Source organism: Prinia subflava, chromosome W (assembly GCF_021018805.1).
Source record: "Prinia subflava isolate CZ2003 ecotype Zambia chromosome W, Cam_Psub_1.2, whole genome shotgun sequence".
In the NCBI taxonomy this organism is placed as follows: Eukaryota; Metazoa; Chordata; class Aves; order Passeriformes; family Cisticolidae; genus Prinia; species Prinia subflava.
This window is the reverse complement of record NC_086282.1, coordinates 1,519,193-1,533,940: the sequence shown is the minus strand read 5'-3', so window position 1 is coordinate 1,533,940 and position 14,748 is coordinate 1,519,193. Positions and strand designations below refer to the sequence as shown.

The window sequence follows — 14,748 nt, the reverse complement described above, 5'->3', positions numbered from 1 at the left end:
TCTGAAGCGTTATTTCAGGCTCTCCTACAATCTTAACTTTGATTTTAATTGTATTTATGGATTTATTCTTTGCTGTCAACTGCAATCAACTGATTGAAATCCATAAATAATAAACATCAGGTTTCAATTTAAGATGCAGTAATGAGATGCTGTCGGAAGAGGTTTTACGTACTTCAGCAGCTTTTTATAGCTGCCTCCCCCCAGAGCAAGGTCCTGACGCACTCTTTGTGAGAAGGAGCGAATGTCTTTCCCGCATGTTTGTCCAGACCCACATGACAAGTCCTACATGGCAACTGAAGGAGAGGACACTCACACACCTGTTTGTGGAAGGGTTATATAAAAAGTCCCAAGACATATTTTAGCATCTACCAGTAAGATGAGCAACTTGACCTGCTTTACCCCTCACAGGATACATAATACTAAATTAATAACTAGAAAATAGAAAATAAAAAATAAAAAAAGACATACTAACATGAAAAAACACATTTTATTGCACTTAAGTTATAAGAAAATAAAATTTCTAGGTGAATCAAACCATAGACACAATCCCTTTAAAGGTTGTTTTCCTCCATCAAGTCAGGTTGTTACATAACTAAAATTAACCAACTGGAATCTGATTGTTTTAAATCAGACTATAAATAAAACAAAAACAAAATAGGAGGAAAAAAGATCACCTAGGATACAGTGTTAAACCACTTTCACAGTTTAGCTTGAGTTGTGGCTCTTGGAGAACGAGGCAAACCATGACTCTTTTCTCATTTTGTTTGCATGTGACATCTTTACAAAAATGTAAGTTTTTGCTGTCAGTGCCTCCCAGCAATAACTGTAACAGTTGTTTTTTCTCAAATACTGTAAAACACTAAGACTGACCAGCAACTTTATTTTAATTTTTGTATTTTATAATTTAAAAAAAAAAATGTCTTTTTTTTTAATGTATGTTCATTCCATTCACCACAGCCCTCACAAAGAAAAATTTCCCCACAGAACAGGCTGCAATAGCTTTGTTCCAAGGAATGTGTTTTAATTTTTGCCCAGAAAAAAGAAAATAAGCTTTGCACACAACCTCAATTCTTTATTTGCAGGCAAACTTCACTCTTAATTGTCTGAAACTTTTCCACTCTCAGCCTCTTAGAGGCACAGTTGGCTCAAGTTTCAGTGGCAAAAATCTTTTTTTGTAACCAAACTAGAGCAAATTTGGAATTCAGTCTGGGACTAAAACGTCACAGCAGAAAAAAAAATAATTTGCTTTTCTTTCTTTCATTTAGCAGCATAAATAAGTTTGGCCACTGGAAATACAGTACAGGGGTGGGACAACAATCCCATAATTGAAGACCTACTTCTAGCACCAGCACTGCGAATTAAATCCATCAGAGGACTCTCAAAACCGAGGACAACTTGCCATCTCAGAGCAACTTATGCGTTGAAGAGTGTAGATGGAAGCAACAGTAAATAGATTAAACAGAGGCTAATACTGTGATTGACATTGGCAATGGTTGGCAAAGAAAAAAAAAGAATAAAGAAAAATAAGAAAAAGCTCTGATAAAACTGTACAAAACAATTCACAGTAATATTTTAGCTTTTCCATACCAGGAATGGACTCTTTGTTTTTGTTTGTTTTTCTCATTGCAGATGCTCTCTAGTTTTTGAAAGTCAACCAGTGACTGCTTGTGGAGGTTGGAAGGGACCTTGGAGGAAGTCCAGTCCAACCCCCTGCTCAGAGTGAGGCTAAGGGACAGCATGTTGCTCAGAGGGGCTGCTGGGACCCAGGGTGACCCAGGGGTGCATGAGCAGGCTCGCCTGTGCAGCTTATTTCAAGATCTTTGTGGTAAAATAACTCGTTAACAAGAACTGTAACATTTTTTTTTCCCCTCCAAATTGCTCAAGGAGCATTTGGAGGAAAGTAAAGAAATTAATTGAACCTGGTTTCATTTCTAAAGTTGGATTTTTGCAAAGCTGCCCCGGTCAAAAGTGTAGCCTTTTTATGTGATGAGACAGCAAAAGCCTCTCTTGTCAGTTATAGTTTGTCATCTTTGTCTTCTCCTTCGTAGTCTGTAGGTCTTTAGGATCTGTTGCCCCAAGGCAACATCCTGCACCACCAAGGACAAGGGATTTTTTTCCTTTTTCTTTTTTTTTCTTTTTTCAGAGGGGAGAGAAAGGAGAACATCGTCTACACGTTTGGACAAATTCATCTTTCTGCCTTTCACTTCATATCGACGTCAAAGTCCAACACCAGCAGCTTTGTTTCCTCAGTCCCGTTGCGGCTCCCAACTGCACACACCAGCTTTGTTTTAGAAGCTCTGATTCGCCACACAACGCCTCCACTTCCCCCACTCTCCAATGTGACTAGATTTCGGATAAATTCACCTGTTTTCAAGTCCCAAAGTTTTACAGTCCCATCATCTGAGCTGGTAATTACAAAGTTCTTGTTGAATTGTAAACAAGTCACAGCACTCTGATGCTTGTTGGGACCTGTAAGAGTAAACAAAACCATTTCTGTTTGTAATTAATTAGAAAGCAATGTCAGACACTGCTGCATCTAGAATAAACACCTTGCTATTTGCATACAGCTCTTTCCATCTATTAGAACTATTAGAGAACTATCTGTTACAACTCCTGGGTTTGTACATTAAAAGGTACAGAAGCCTTGCCATGCTTTCAAAAGGTGAAGGCAGGTATAAAAAAATTCCCCAGTATATTCTTCTTTGTTTCAGTGATCTCATTGTGCTGTATATCAGCAGTTGGCAAATGTGCACTTGGACATCCATGAAAATGAACTTAACCATCCACAATGAGGTGACTGCTGTAAGAGTTTGTCTCCAAGTCCCTTTGAAGTGTTATTATGAGATTACTCCATCAGTAAATACTCACAGTTATATGCAGACATATAAATATATATGTTAAAGCAGCAGTTTGCTTTACAGGGAAATTTAATTTTCTGCTCCAGCCAGCACTGCTGCATATGATATATGAGAATAAGACCTTTTTTGTGGGGAGAAACACAACCATATGTTTGTGTGCATGATGCCTGAGTGGAAATGGTCAATATGGAGAAAAAAAAAAATCTTTCTTCTTACTGAAATAAATACCTTCCACTTGCATCTCTTGATTTATTGCAACAGTGTACTTTGCCTCCTGATCCAATTAAACTGTAGGCTTTAAAACATTCAAGTGACCCCTAAATAAATACATTGACTGTCTATTTTGAGATGTAATTTCCTACATATTTCTGTGGCTTATTAGGATAATATACCCATAGCAAATTGCTATCAGTCCAGACCATCTGCCTTTCATAATAGGCAAGGGATTTGAATAGTTTAGATTACATTTTGTTCTTCTAGTTCAGAAAAAGATCATACAGCTGTCATCAGAAAAATATTTAAGTGGTCAGTGCTTGTTTCTTTGTACGTAATTATTTTCAAGGGGTTTTTTTATGTAGAATCTGCAGCACAGATCACTGTAGGCTGCTTGATTTACATGAAGGTAGTTTAAACTTACCTTGCAATGTCTGTAAACATTGTCCTGTTTTAATGTCCCAGATTTTGACTGTAGAATCAGCATTCCCAGACACAAGTATATTGTCCTTGAGTTCCATTCCACTTGTGAGTGACTGGTGGCCTGTTAGAGTGTGAATGCAGTTGCCTGTCTCCACATCCCAAACTCGGATGGAAGTGTCAAGAGATCCACTCACCACATGGATACCATCAAACTACAAGAAAGGTAAATCTATTACAAAACTTATAAAACAATTATATTAGGACCTTACAAAGAAGGCTATTAAGAATTTAATTCACTAAATGCAAGGTTAGATACTATATATATTCAGAAACTGCCGTACAAAGTAAGAACTCAGAGATGGCCACGTTTGATACCACTGCAGGTGCTTAATGGTCAGTGCAATTTTCTGTTGAAGCTCTTCTGTTGAAGTTGACGTGGGCTCTTGATGAACATGGTTTGAAAAGAGACTCTGAGCCATTGGTCTTTGAAATGCAATACATCTTTAAACACAGCAGACACTGACTACCCTGCAGTGTGCAACAGTAAGAGAAAGTACTTTTCCTAAAGGGGATGTTAAAAAGCCCATCTTGTTTTTTACAAGTCAGAGGGACTTAAAGCAGGAGAACGACAACAACATTATTCCAGAATCATCTACACAAAAGTCACAACATAAGAAAATGGAAGGAAATGTAATTGAAAAATGTGGAATTTAGCTATTTTGTAACCCTAATTGTGTACAGTAAGGAAGTGTAACTTTCCAGTCACTGTAGGGAAAGCATACAGGCTAAGATATGAGATTCTTTTGACCAAGAGGACTGACCATGTAGAGAACAGAAAGGTGGAAAATAACTTGAGCTATAGTGACAATGACATAAGAGTCCAGAATTCTCAAAAAAGGGAAAAAGCAGTAGAATAAAAACCAGTGGGCCTCAAGAAGGAATACTTAAAAAACCTGAGACTTCCTTCCCATGAGGATTTTATGTATCTGTTCTCTGAGGGGAAGAAGAGTTCAGGACAGTTGGGACATTCTTAAAGATACAAACTATCCTGTGTGTAAGAAAGATAGGAAGTATTGTAAATTACTGAGACCCACTTGGGTAAACCACAAGGAATTGTACAAAAAGTAGAAACTAGATCAATAGATGTGTACAAAAGAGTAAACTGGAACAAAACCAGAAAGGCAGGGCACAACACAAGATAAAACTAGCAAGAGCCATTTCACTATTGTGTAAAAAAGTCCCAACTGAAAAGATAACAAAACAAAAAAATCACCACACCAAGAGGAAGGCCAAAAACCACTCATTTATCCTTGGTGGGAAGGAAACACTGAATTGAGGCCAGCTATTTAACTTTTTGTCTCAGTCCTCAGCCATGTGAGCATAGGCTCACAGCACTAATGCCAATGACAAATGAGTAAAAGCTTTTGCTAGAATGGGGGAACAAAATCACATAAAGAAAATTGTTTTAAGACAGTCTCAGAGACATCTGCTGCTATCTTTGAGAACCCATGGAAGACAGACAAGTTTCAGATGGCAAATACAATTCCTTCCTTTATTGAAGGAGATGATGGGATAGGGGAGTTATGGATCAATCAGCCTAACTTCAATTTCCACAAGCAACTTTTAAGCCCTTAGTAATGTGCTAAGTAGCAGCAAACACAGATTTGTGGAAAAATTATCTTAACCAATATGATTTTTTTTTCATGATGGAGTAAAAAGCTGTGTGAAACAGCAAATGTCTTGGTTGTATTTTAACAAAGAGGGAGACAAATTTGAGGCAGGGATACTATTACTTTGTTCAGATTACTATTAGATACCAGAAAGAGTTTCAGAGAGGTCTGGCATTTACTATTTTCATTAGGATTTGAGTGACATTTGAAACAGTAGAACTGACCAAAGGCAAAGAGTGTAGAAGTCAAGTGAAAAGTGTGAAGATCTGAACCTGGCAGGGAATGAATGAAGGTACAGCTGCAGCCTGGGAGAAGGAAGGCTGGACAGGAATCTTGGTTACATTGAAGGCAATCTGACACTACTTGTCCATGTGGACTGACTGGTACCTGATAAGGCAAGGAACAAACCCAGTTGAGGGAACTCAACTATCTGGGGCTGCTGCTTCTTATAAGACCCACAGAAAATGAGTATCTTAGATCTCTGCAGTCAGACATGGTTGGGCATGGCACCTAGATTCAAAAGAATGGAGAGTGACTGGCACACAGACTGGTTATCTGCTGTAAGCACTGCACTTCTGGTGAAAATACACTAAAAAAGACCCTCTGGTATCTGAATGGAAGCCATTAAAAAACCCCTTTTCGCTTCTAGCAAGCATTGATAAGACTTTGGACCCTCTTTTGGGTCCCCTGCTTTCAACAGAGGATGGGAAATAATCTGACTTCAGATAAAAAGACAAGGAGTTCCAAGTAGCCCAATAGACTTGGGAACACTAGAGAATATTTTTCTATTCTAAAAAGAACTAAATCTGATATAACAAATTTTGAATTATTTTCCCCCTTTCCCACAAACTAATTATATTCCCTGTTCATAAGGTATTCAGAAAGAAAGGTTTAAGGCTGGGCATCAAGACAAATTGATGGTGTTGCAGTAAAACAGACAATGGTTTGGATCAGTGAGTTATCCCATGAACCTGGACAATCTGTGGGTTACTGCGAAGGCAGGTAAGAAAGAGTAAGAAAACTCAGCATGGTTAGTGGTCTTCAACTGCTGCATAAGGATCTCTAGAAAATATTAGGTCTACACATGGGGAAATATCGAGATATAATAGAACCTGCCATAGAGGACTGGCTTTTTCCATCTGATTATTCTATTTAGGGGAGTTCTGCTGTTTGGGGCTACTTCAGGCTGAAGGGCAGGAGCCACCAGGCAATTTTAAAGAATCTTTCTGTTCCAAACCTGTAAGCACCTGTAGCCTCCAGCTTGCCCTCCCCGACCCCCTTCCCACTTGTTTCAGAACATAGCAATGTGTAACACAACCCAGTTATTTGATCCATTATTACTACAGTATCAGAGCAAGACATAAATATTTCATAAGCCAAAACAGGAGCCAGTGGTGAAGATAGGTTAGAATAACATCTGTTCCCAAACTGCCCCACACGAAGGAAATCCTCAGAATATTTTTGGGAGGTAGGTAGATAGTACAGCATTTTTAACTTGCTTGCTGCTTGTCTAGAAAACACTCCTCAGCATATGAATGTAAGAGAAGGGCTGGAGTTTTTGATAAATTTTGCTACATGTTTTTGGGAAAGGAAACCAATTAGGAACTTTGTTCATATTTTATGTATTATGGGGAGATATGAAATACTTTATGAAAAATGTCTCTAGCACTGAGCTTCATGTTCTGAGTCACAAACCACAGCAGTTACATGCTGAATACCATTTCCCAATTTTGAACTTTGTTGATTTCTTTTTCAAGTCCTGCCAGATTGTTGTGTGAACAGGCACAAGCATGAAATTAATTTCTTTTGCCTTTCAATGCCTGGAAGTGATGCTTTGACTCTATGAATGAACAAGATGATGTTTTGGGTTAGTAAAGGTAAGAAGACCCAAGACATGAGGTCTGTGTGTATCTTTGCCAGCTTTGCCAGCTTTGTGGGTAACTGGTAGGCAACAGAGAGATGCCACAAAGCAGCACCATAATAACCTGCACCTACATTAACATGTTGCTGTTGAAATGCCTCATGCTTGTATATCTGGCCTGTACTGAGAGAAGAGGAAGTAGAAAGCTAGAGATTTACATAGGATCATTAAAATTTTAGGTTCAGCCTTACTGTGAATTATAGTTTAAAATTGGAAGATGGGACTAGAAAATGAGGATAAACAGATCTCCATAAATAAGAACATTAATCCAATAGGGGTCAATTGCTATATCCTCTGATTTATTTAAAACAATAAGTTTGGAATTTCTTGAGGAAAGCAAAAACATAGCTCCAAAAGACATGCAAGATTTGAAAAAAAAAATCTCAACCAAACAACCCATCAATCCACAAAACAACATAACTTGCTGGTATAGAGATTTGAGCTTTACTGTACTGTGTCCTTTAAAAAAATGCTGCTCTAAAAAAAATCAGTTTCTAAATTAAGACAACATGTAACTAGTGTAACAAAATGAAAGAGGAGTTTATCACAGATGCCTCTGTATTCTTGTAGTCTCTATAATTCTGTACTTCATACCCACAACTTAATAAACAAGATGAAATAAACTGACTTTAAATGTTGCTTAAGGAAACTAAAGCAGCAAATAAAAATCACATACCTGTAACGAGTAGACTCTGTTAGTATGCCCTTGCAGTGTGTGCAGACAGGTCTCTGTCTCTGGATCCCACACTTTGACCATAAAATCATATGCACCACTTACAACCCTTCTGCCATCATATTGAACGCACCGAACTGCAGCGACGTGGCCCATCAGAACATGTAAGCACTGCCCCGTCTCTATGTCCCAGATTCGCAGCGTAGCGTCTCGAGACCCACTGACCACCCTGCAGCAACGAGAAAACCCCTCCTGTACTGAGCACTGGACATGAAAGTACTACAACAGTCAAACTTGGCTACAAATAAGTTCTGAGTTTTAATTTGGGACATTAGATAGAGTTGGTGCACCAGCCATCAAATTTCTGGCTTGGTGTGACATTTTCCTGGGGTCTCAAATGACTGGAGTGTTCTTCCTTGCTCTACTCACCTCCTCACATCTGTCTATTTGATATAAATAGCAATTAGTATTTAAAAAGGCACTTCATTTCTGAACAGCAAAACAATGCCATGAGAAATTCTGTGGACTGTTGTATCTATCTATGAAAGCTTATGAACATAGTGAGCTCCAGCCAGTGCTACAGGCATTCTGTTTTAATAACTGAGTTGACTAATTATAAAAAATAAAACAAAGATCTTTAGAAATTTCACTTTTAGTAAAGTAAGTTATTCTGCTTGATTGTTTTTTCAGTTTATACTTCTATAAGGTTTTTTAGGCAATAACAGAAATTAGACGGAATGAACATTAATGGAATTTATATAGAAAAACCTCATCATTCTTCAAAAAAGAAGAAATGCAATCAAAAATCTCTCTGTCAACAGCTCCATACCACAGCCAAGTAACAGAGCTCTGCCAATGTTTGTTGAATCAAGACATGGTTTACTATTGCAAAAATTATGTTATAATCAGTTAAAATTTAAATAAAACACTGCAGCAACAATACTTAGAAGGTTCTTTGGTAAAATGAATAAAAGTTTGTAGCATTGACAAAAGAAGAAATTCAGTGTGGGAGACTGGATCATGGTGTAACAAAGAATTAGCTTTGAAATAACACAGACTGTGGCTTTTTGAAGCACGACTCAATTTTCAGTTCTTCATTTAGTATTCTTATGCTTCTGCTCCTATTAATCATCTCCTCCCTTGTGTTGGCTTATGTTTTGCCTGGTTTGTGTTTCACTTGGTGCTGGATGAGGTTCCCAAGTTTCAGGAGCATTTTCTGTGAGCACAAGTGTACAAATGCTGGGCCAGGCTGTGGCTATAGCTCTGCACAAAGCCTCACCTTTTCTCGTGGAGATGCATGCAGCGCACGGTGGAGGTGTGTCCGTACAAGGTGTGGATGCATTCCCCGGTCTCAGCGTTCCAGACTTTCAACGTTCTGTCTGTAGAGCCACTGATGATGATATTGTCCCTCATCTGTGATGACCACACTCCGCCTGTGTGCCCAACCAGTGTTCTCAAACACTGAAAAGAAACATTTTCTTTAGTTATCCTTTTGACACAGGGGAATGGAAACTTTAAGAAAAAGCAATCTTGGAGGTAAGAGTCGGCTCTCATAGCAAGAGCCAGAAGACCCCTGGTGACTTCTTTCTGATTGAACAAAAAAAGTCCCCTTTAAAAAAAAATATTCATCAAATTTCTCTCTCAGTTGTTGGTACTTCAACTATAAGGATTTTTTTCTTGTAATCTTTCCCTTGACAAACTAAGCTGTCTTTCCAAATTTCGCAATACAAGGACATGTTTTGCAGCCTTGAGTCATTTTCCTGGCATTTTTCTGAGTCACTGCAGGATTTCCAATAGCTTTTTGAAGTGTGTTAGAAGTGGAGAGAGCACACACTTGGTAGTTTTACCACCAATCTATAAACCATATATTTTTTTTGTATTTTTCTGTTTGTTTATCCAAGAAACACCACACTGTAAACTACAGCTACAGCATCACTCCTGCAAAACCATGTTTCAGACCTTTCTCAGACTTTACTGTGGCCCAGGAGAGAATCCCACACTACATAAGCACAGCCTCTCTTCTCTGATCCCAAATGTATGACATGATTTCTCACCATGTACAGACAGTGTTTGCTCACGCCTTCTTCTATAAAACCCCTGTCGGCCCAGAACAATGGCTTGTCTCTGTCTCCCAGCCTGTTTTCCCTACAAGTAATGACTATATATGCTTTCCCACCAGGCAGCAATAAATGTAATTAGCATAGACAATGAAAGATCCTTGCAAGACTCCTCTAGAAAGATACTCCGTGAAGATTCTGCATTTACTGTAACAACATGATCTCTATAATTACCCATTTTCTAACCCATTTAAATATGTGCCATGTTGATTTTTGCATTATTCTATTTCTTTCGGTGCACACAGCCATCTACTTCTGCACCATTATTTTTATCAGTCAAACTTGCAGTGTAACTGCACAAGAAAAGAGGTCAAAGCAGTTTGAGGATCTCTTTTTCTGTTATCTAATTCTAAGTGGCATTAATTGCCATGGCCTTCCTTTAACTGTTAGTTGACTCCTCTTGATGCAGTCAAGCATTTTTTACCTGAGATAGTGTATCCTAAATACCCAGTCTTTTGGTTTACTCCATTTAAACATTGATGCATTTTGGCTTTCTAACTGTCCCATCCTGGATCTTCTCCTCGTGATCATACCTTTTGAAAATGCACTAATTTTAAGCCAAAGGTTACTTTAGAAAAAAAATCAAATACAGATTATCTGGATCAACTCTAATAAGAAAAACCATAACTTTGGTAGTTAGCATGATTTTCTGCTGAAATGTTCTATTATGACTGCATGCTATATTTCCATCACATGAATTTTCTTCCAAGGTATATTTTCTGCATCAGTGACAGTATAGTAATTCCTGTTGTTAATATCTTGTTCATTCTAGCATCTTTGAAAACTATTTGCTTTTTTGTTGTACATGGATTTCCTGTTCCTTAACAATTCTTTAACCAGTCTTCTGCAATTACTGGCTCCTGGCTTAATACATGGCTATCAAATCCATCTTTTCACTTCATAGCTGATGTTCATTTCTACAGTTCTCTGTTTTCCTTATTTCTTCCAATGTGCTCATATTTTAAGAAATCATCCTGTTAAAGCAGTAAGAACACAGAATCCTTATTTTGGGCTTACATCTGTCAAGGGAATTATTTAGTCATGTTCATTTGCGCAAACCAACCTTTAGGGTTTCTTTATTTTATTTATTCTTCAGCATCAGTAAACATGAGAGCTGATATAGCATGCTTCCATCTTTCAGACACAATTTCTGGCTCTCTTAAAGGTTTGGGGTAAATGGCCACACTAGGTTTTGCAATTACTTTCAAAAAATTACTGAACGGTAATTGTTAAGTCATGCCACTATGCTTAATTTGATATATTTAAGGGAACATTTTGCTTTTGGGAGTGTGGTATGTACAAAGAAAGTATTTTTCATTTGTGTTTAGGTTGCCCTTTTCAATTAAAATAGATGTAAATTTCATGATGGGATCCTTCATTAGACAGTTTGTTGTAGGGAAGCCAGCAGCAGCAGGGTGAGGCTGCCTATGGCTCTTAATTTTATTCTTATCCACAGTAGGATTAATAATCCCTTCAAGGATCTTCTGGGCATGCAATGACAAATGCTGAATACATTCAGCTTCCACATTATGAAGTGGATACCTTTTACATCTTAAACGTTATCCTCAGCAGCTGTCCTGTTCTTATCTATACCATTAAAACCAAGCTAAGTGCACACAATACCAGTCTAAAAGGAAAAAGTACTGTTTCCCCAAGGCCTTTTCTACATCTTTGGTCAGTCTGTCACCTCAAAAAAAATAACCAAAAAAAAACCTGTGGGCTGAGTAGCTGTGATGGTCTAACATGACTGAAATGCTCAGTACTGTCTTTTTGATTGCACATATTGTTTTGCTCCTCTAAGTCAGAATTAAATTATTGAAGCTTATTGAATTCCTGCCTGAGCTGGATCTAATTTAATAGGAAATATTTAAACCTAAAACAAGTAATTTTTTTTTTCGTGGCTCAGCAATACAGTAGCATGGAAAGGAAAACAAACTCTGTATTTGAAATCTGAGCCAGTAAAATGAACACTCACTCCATTGCAAAAACTTGAAAACAATAGCAAGAATGCTAGAAGACAAGTGAGAAAAGGAGATCCAGAGGGGTAAATGCAGCCTAAGTTAAGCTTTAAGGAAGATAATGTTTCTGTCCAAATTCTTTAAACTCCATGTCACAAACGACTCCACAAGAATAGCAGAATTGCCAAGAGAACAAGGATATATGCCAGTGGTAACATGAGCAGCATTGCAATTTCACATCAAGGTAACTTTTTTGAACTGGAGGAGTTTCTGTGTGGGAAAAAGCAACCTGCAAGTTTATCTGGTACGTCTTCCAATTCCTGCCCCTGAGGCACCAAAGGCCACCCTGTGGCAAGGTCTGCTGGCACAGCAGCATTTTTGCTGTGCCACTGCCCTACCTGTGGCTCACTTCCCAAGGAATCCAGCAGAGCAGCCACCTTACCTTGCCTGTCACTGCTGACCACACTTTGAGCGTGTTGTCGTCGGAGCCGCTCACGATGCGGTTCCCGCAGAACTGCAGGCACGTGATCACGTGGTCATCGTGGCCCTTGAGCACCTGGCAACCAAGAACACAAAAGCAAGAGTCACAATTTAATGCAGGAGATTAGAGAGAAGTGGGAGAAACAAAGTGCTCTTTTGATTCATAAATTACAAAATGCTAGAGTTGCTTCAGTAATAATAAGGCTTCTTAATCCCGTGTGTCGAGTCTAATTTACTGCCAGCTGGGACCAAAGAAGGTGTTTCCCTCCTTCCATGGACTGATGCTGCATTGCTTAGCAGGCACACCACAGTTACTGCAAGCCTCCTAAAAGTACCAGGAAAAATCTCTAACAAAAGTGGGCTGGATTAGTAACTGGACACTGCTCTATTCCTCCGCAGCTTTCCATCTCTTTATTTTTAAGCTGAGTTACTGTTACCTTTTGTTTCCATCTTGAATAAAAAGGATGGGCTGATTATTTGCTGAGTATTTGTATTTCAGTGATCAAGGCTGTCTGCATCTATTTTTTTCCCTTACCAGCCAAGCTTTGTACTGTGTTAAATGCCAGGCAGCACCAAAGTCAAAAACTAGAAAACCATCAACTCAGTTAAATACAAACAAAAGCAACAATTTCATGTGCTGGGAATGTGGACTGGAATGTTGCTTTATAGTGGTGGGATTTTCAATCCTTGATTTTGGAAAAACTGTAATTCTGTATATCTTATTGCAATACAGCAAAAAAAAATCCTTAGTAGAAGCCATACTAGAATACATTTAAGATATCCAAACATTTTTCAAGATGTTCATTGAAATGAAATGGCATTTGGATAATGCTAGAGGCTGTAATTTTAATAATAATTCCAAGATAACTTGATGTGACATATCAAGGCAAGAAATACAGAACCGTTGCCAGAGATGTACGTAAGTCACGGCCAAATAAACAGCAGGATATAGCCATAGGTTTTCCATGGGAATTCTTTTGTTCTTTTTTTTATTTTGTTGTTTTTCATTAAGAAAACAGGTAAATTGCCTTAAAACCTCAAAAAACCACAAATATGGGTTTTCTTCACATTTCTGGCTGCTTGTTCATTATCAGGTTTGATTAGAGAGTTGCTATTTTATTTACAAAAGGTTTGAAATATTGCTTCATATCTTCATATTGGAAAGGATGTAATGATAAATATCAATGTCATTAAATTTTAAATGTCATTAATTTTAACATTTAGAAAACCGCACAAAAATCTAAACACAGAATGAAGTCATTGCCTTGTGCTGCTTAATTTAGAAGAATATATTTAAAAATAAGGCATGAATTGATCACAGAACAGTTGTGGAGTAGTTTTATGTTGCAACATGACCCAGCTCTACCAATACATACATATACACTTACATATATAATATATGTGTCTGTATTTTTAAATATAAGTATTTCCAAACAAGCTTCCATGATCACCTGTCTCAAAGAGACTGGCATATTTGTAAGAATTCACAAAATTGTACAGAAATTCTTACAAGAGCAGTGAAAGGATTCCATGGTATGAAGCATAACACATTGTCAAAATGGTGGTCAGAATATAATTTAAAGCCAGGGTAAGCTAAAACACAAATTATTTTTTTCTGTAGCAATTCTCTGCTTTTTGTCCATGGGTAGTCTTGTTTGTCCAAAGGAAAGAACCCGAGCCAGGGGCTGATCCTGCTTTGTTCACGGCCCCATTCACAGAGCTCAGAACCTCACCTTGGGCGATTTCAGTTCTCCTCGCCGCCAGTTGGTATCAATCCTGTGCTGTCTGATGTAGGCGCTTTTCCACGGACTGTGTATAAAGCCCGGTTTTATTACTTTCCTCCTCTTGATATGTAATGGTTCATCAATCCCTAAAATGGAAAAAAAAAAGGGGGGGGGAGGGTAAGAGATGAGGCCACCCCACAGAAAACACCTTCCCTCCCAAACCTTTACTGTGACCCCTGACATTAAAATATGGCAGAAACGTAACAACCTCCTGCATACCAACATTTGTGCATCAGTGACACCACCCTGCTCCTCAGAGATTTATACTCTGTCTGTCCTTGTCAGTTCAGCATAATCATTACCATAATCATGACTGAAAATGTTCTAGTTCATCATTCCTTGTTGGCAACCTCCTAGCTTGGGTTTGGATCCCCCTTTCTGAGGCAATGCAGCAGAATATTGCCTTTTACAAATGGGTATTGTCCAAAAACCTCCTTAACCACTAATATGCTTATTCTGGAGCAGTTCAAGAAGTCAACCTTTCTGTCTGTGGTTCCCCATGCTGGTTACCCATCTTCATTACCTTTAAGTTCACTGTGACTCCTGGTATTAGTGAGCTTTTAATTACTTTCTTGATCTGAAAGGCTGAGTGCTTTTGGCATTGTCCTCTCTTGGCTGGAAATTAAGTACAGCACTCCATGGATTATTTCT

General features: G+C 38.2%; 1 protein-coding gene across 5 annotated transcripts in view; it reads right to left on the bottom strand.

The window, feature by feature from the left end:
* Positions 1–468: 468 nt before the first annotated feature.
* FBXW7 (F-box and WD repeat domain containing 7) overlaps positions 469–14,748 on the bottom strand; it is a 250,761-nt gene continuing 236,481 nt past the window's right edge. For 4 of the 5 annotated variants that reach the window (XM_063421280.1, XM_063421279.1, XM_063421282.1 and 1 more), the window contains 6 exons: positions 14,047–14,183; positions 12,276–12,389; positions 9,038–9,219; positions 7,762–7,987; positions 3,496–3,706; positions 469–2,469 (listed from right to left, as the gene is read on the bottom strand). In XM_063421280.1, coding sequence (XP_063277350.1) covers positions 2,201–2,469; positions 3,496–3,706; positions 7,762–7,987; positions 9,038–9,219; positions 12,276–12,389; positions 14,047–14,183 — 1,139 coding nt within the window. In that variant the 3' untranslated portion in view covers positions 469–2,200. Of the gene's footprint in view, positions 2,470–3,495; positions 3,707–7,761; positions 7,988–9,037; positions 9,220–12,275; positions 12,390–14,046; positions 14,184–14,748 lie in introns of those variants that run through there. The other variant, XM_063421283.1, reaches the window with a different exon arrangement.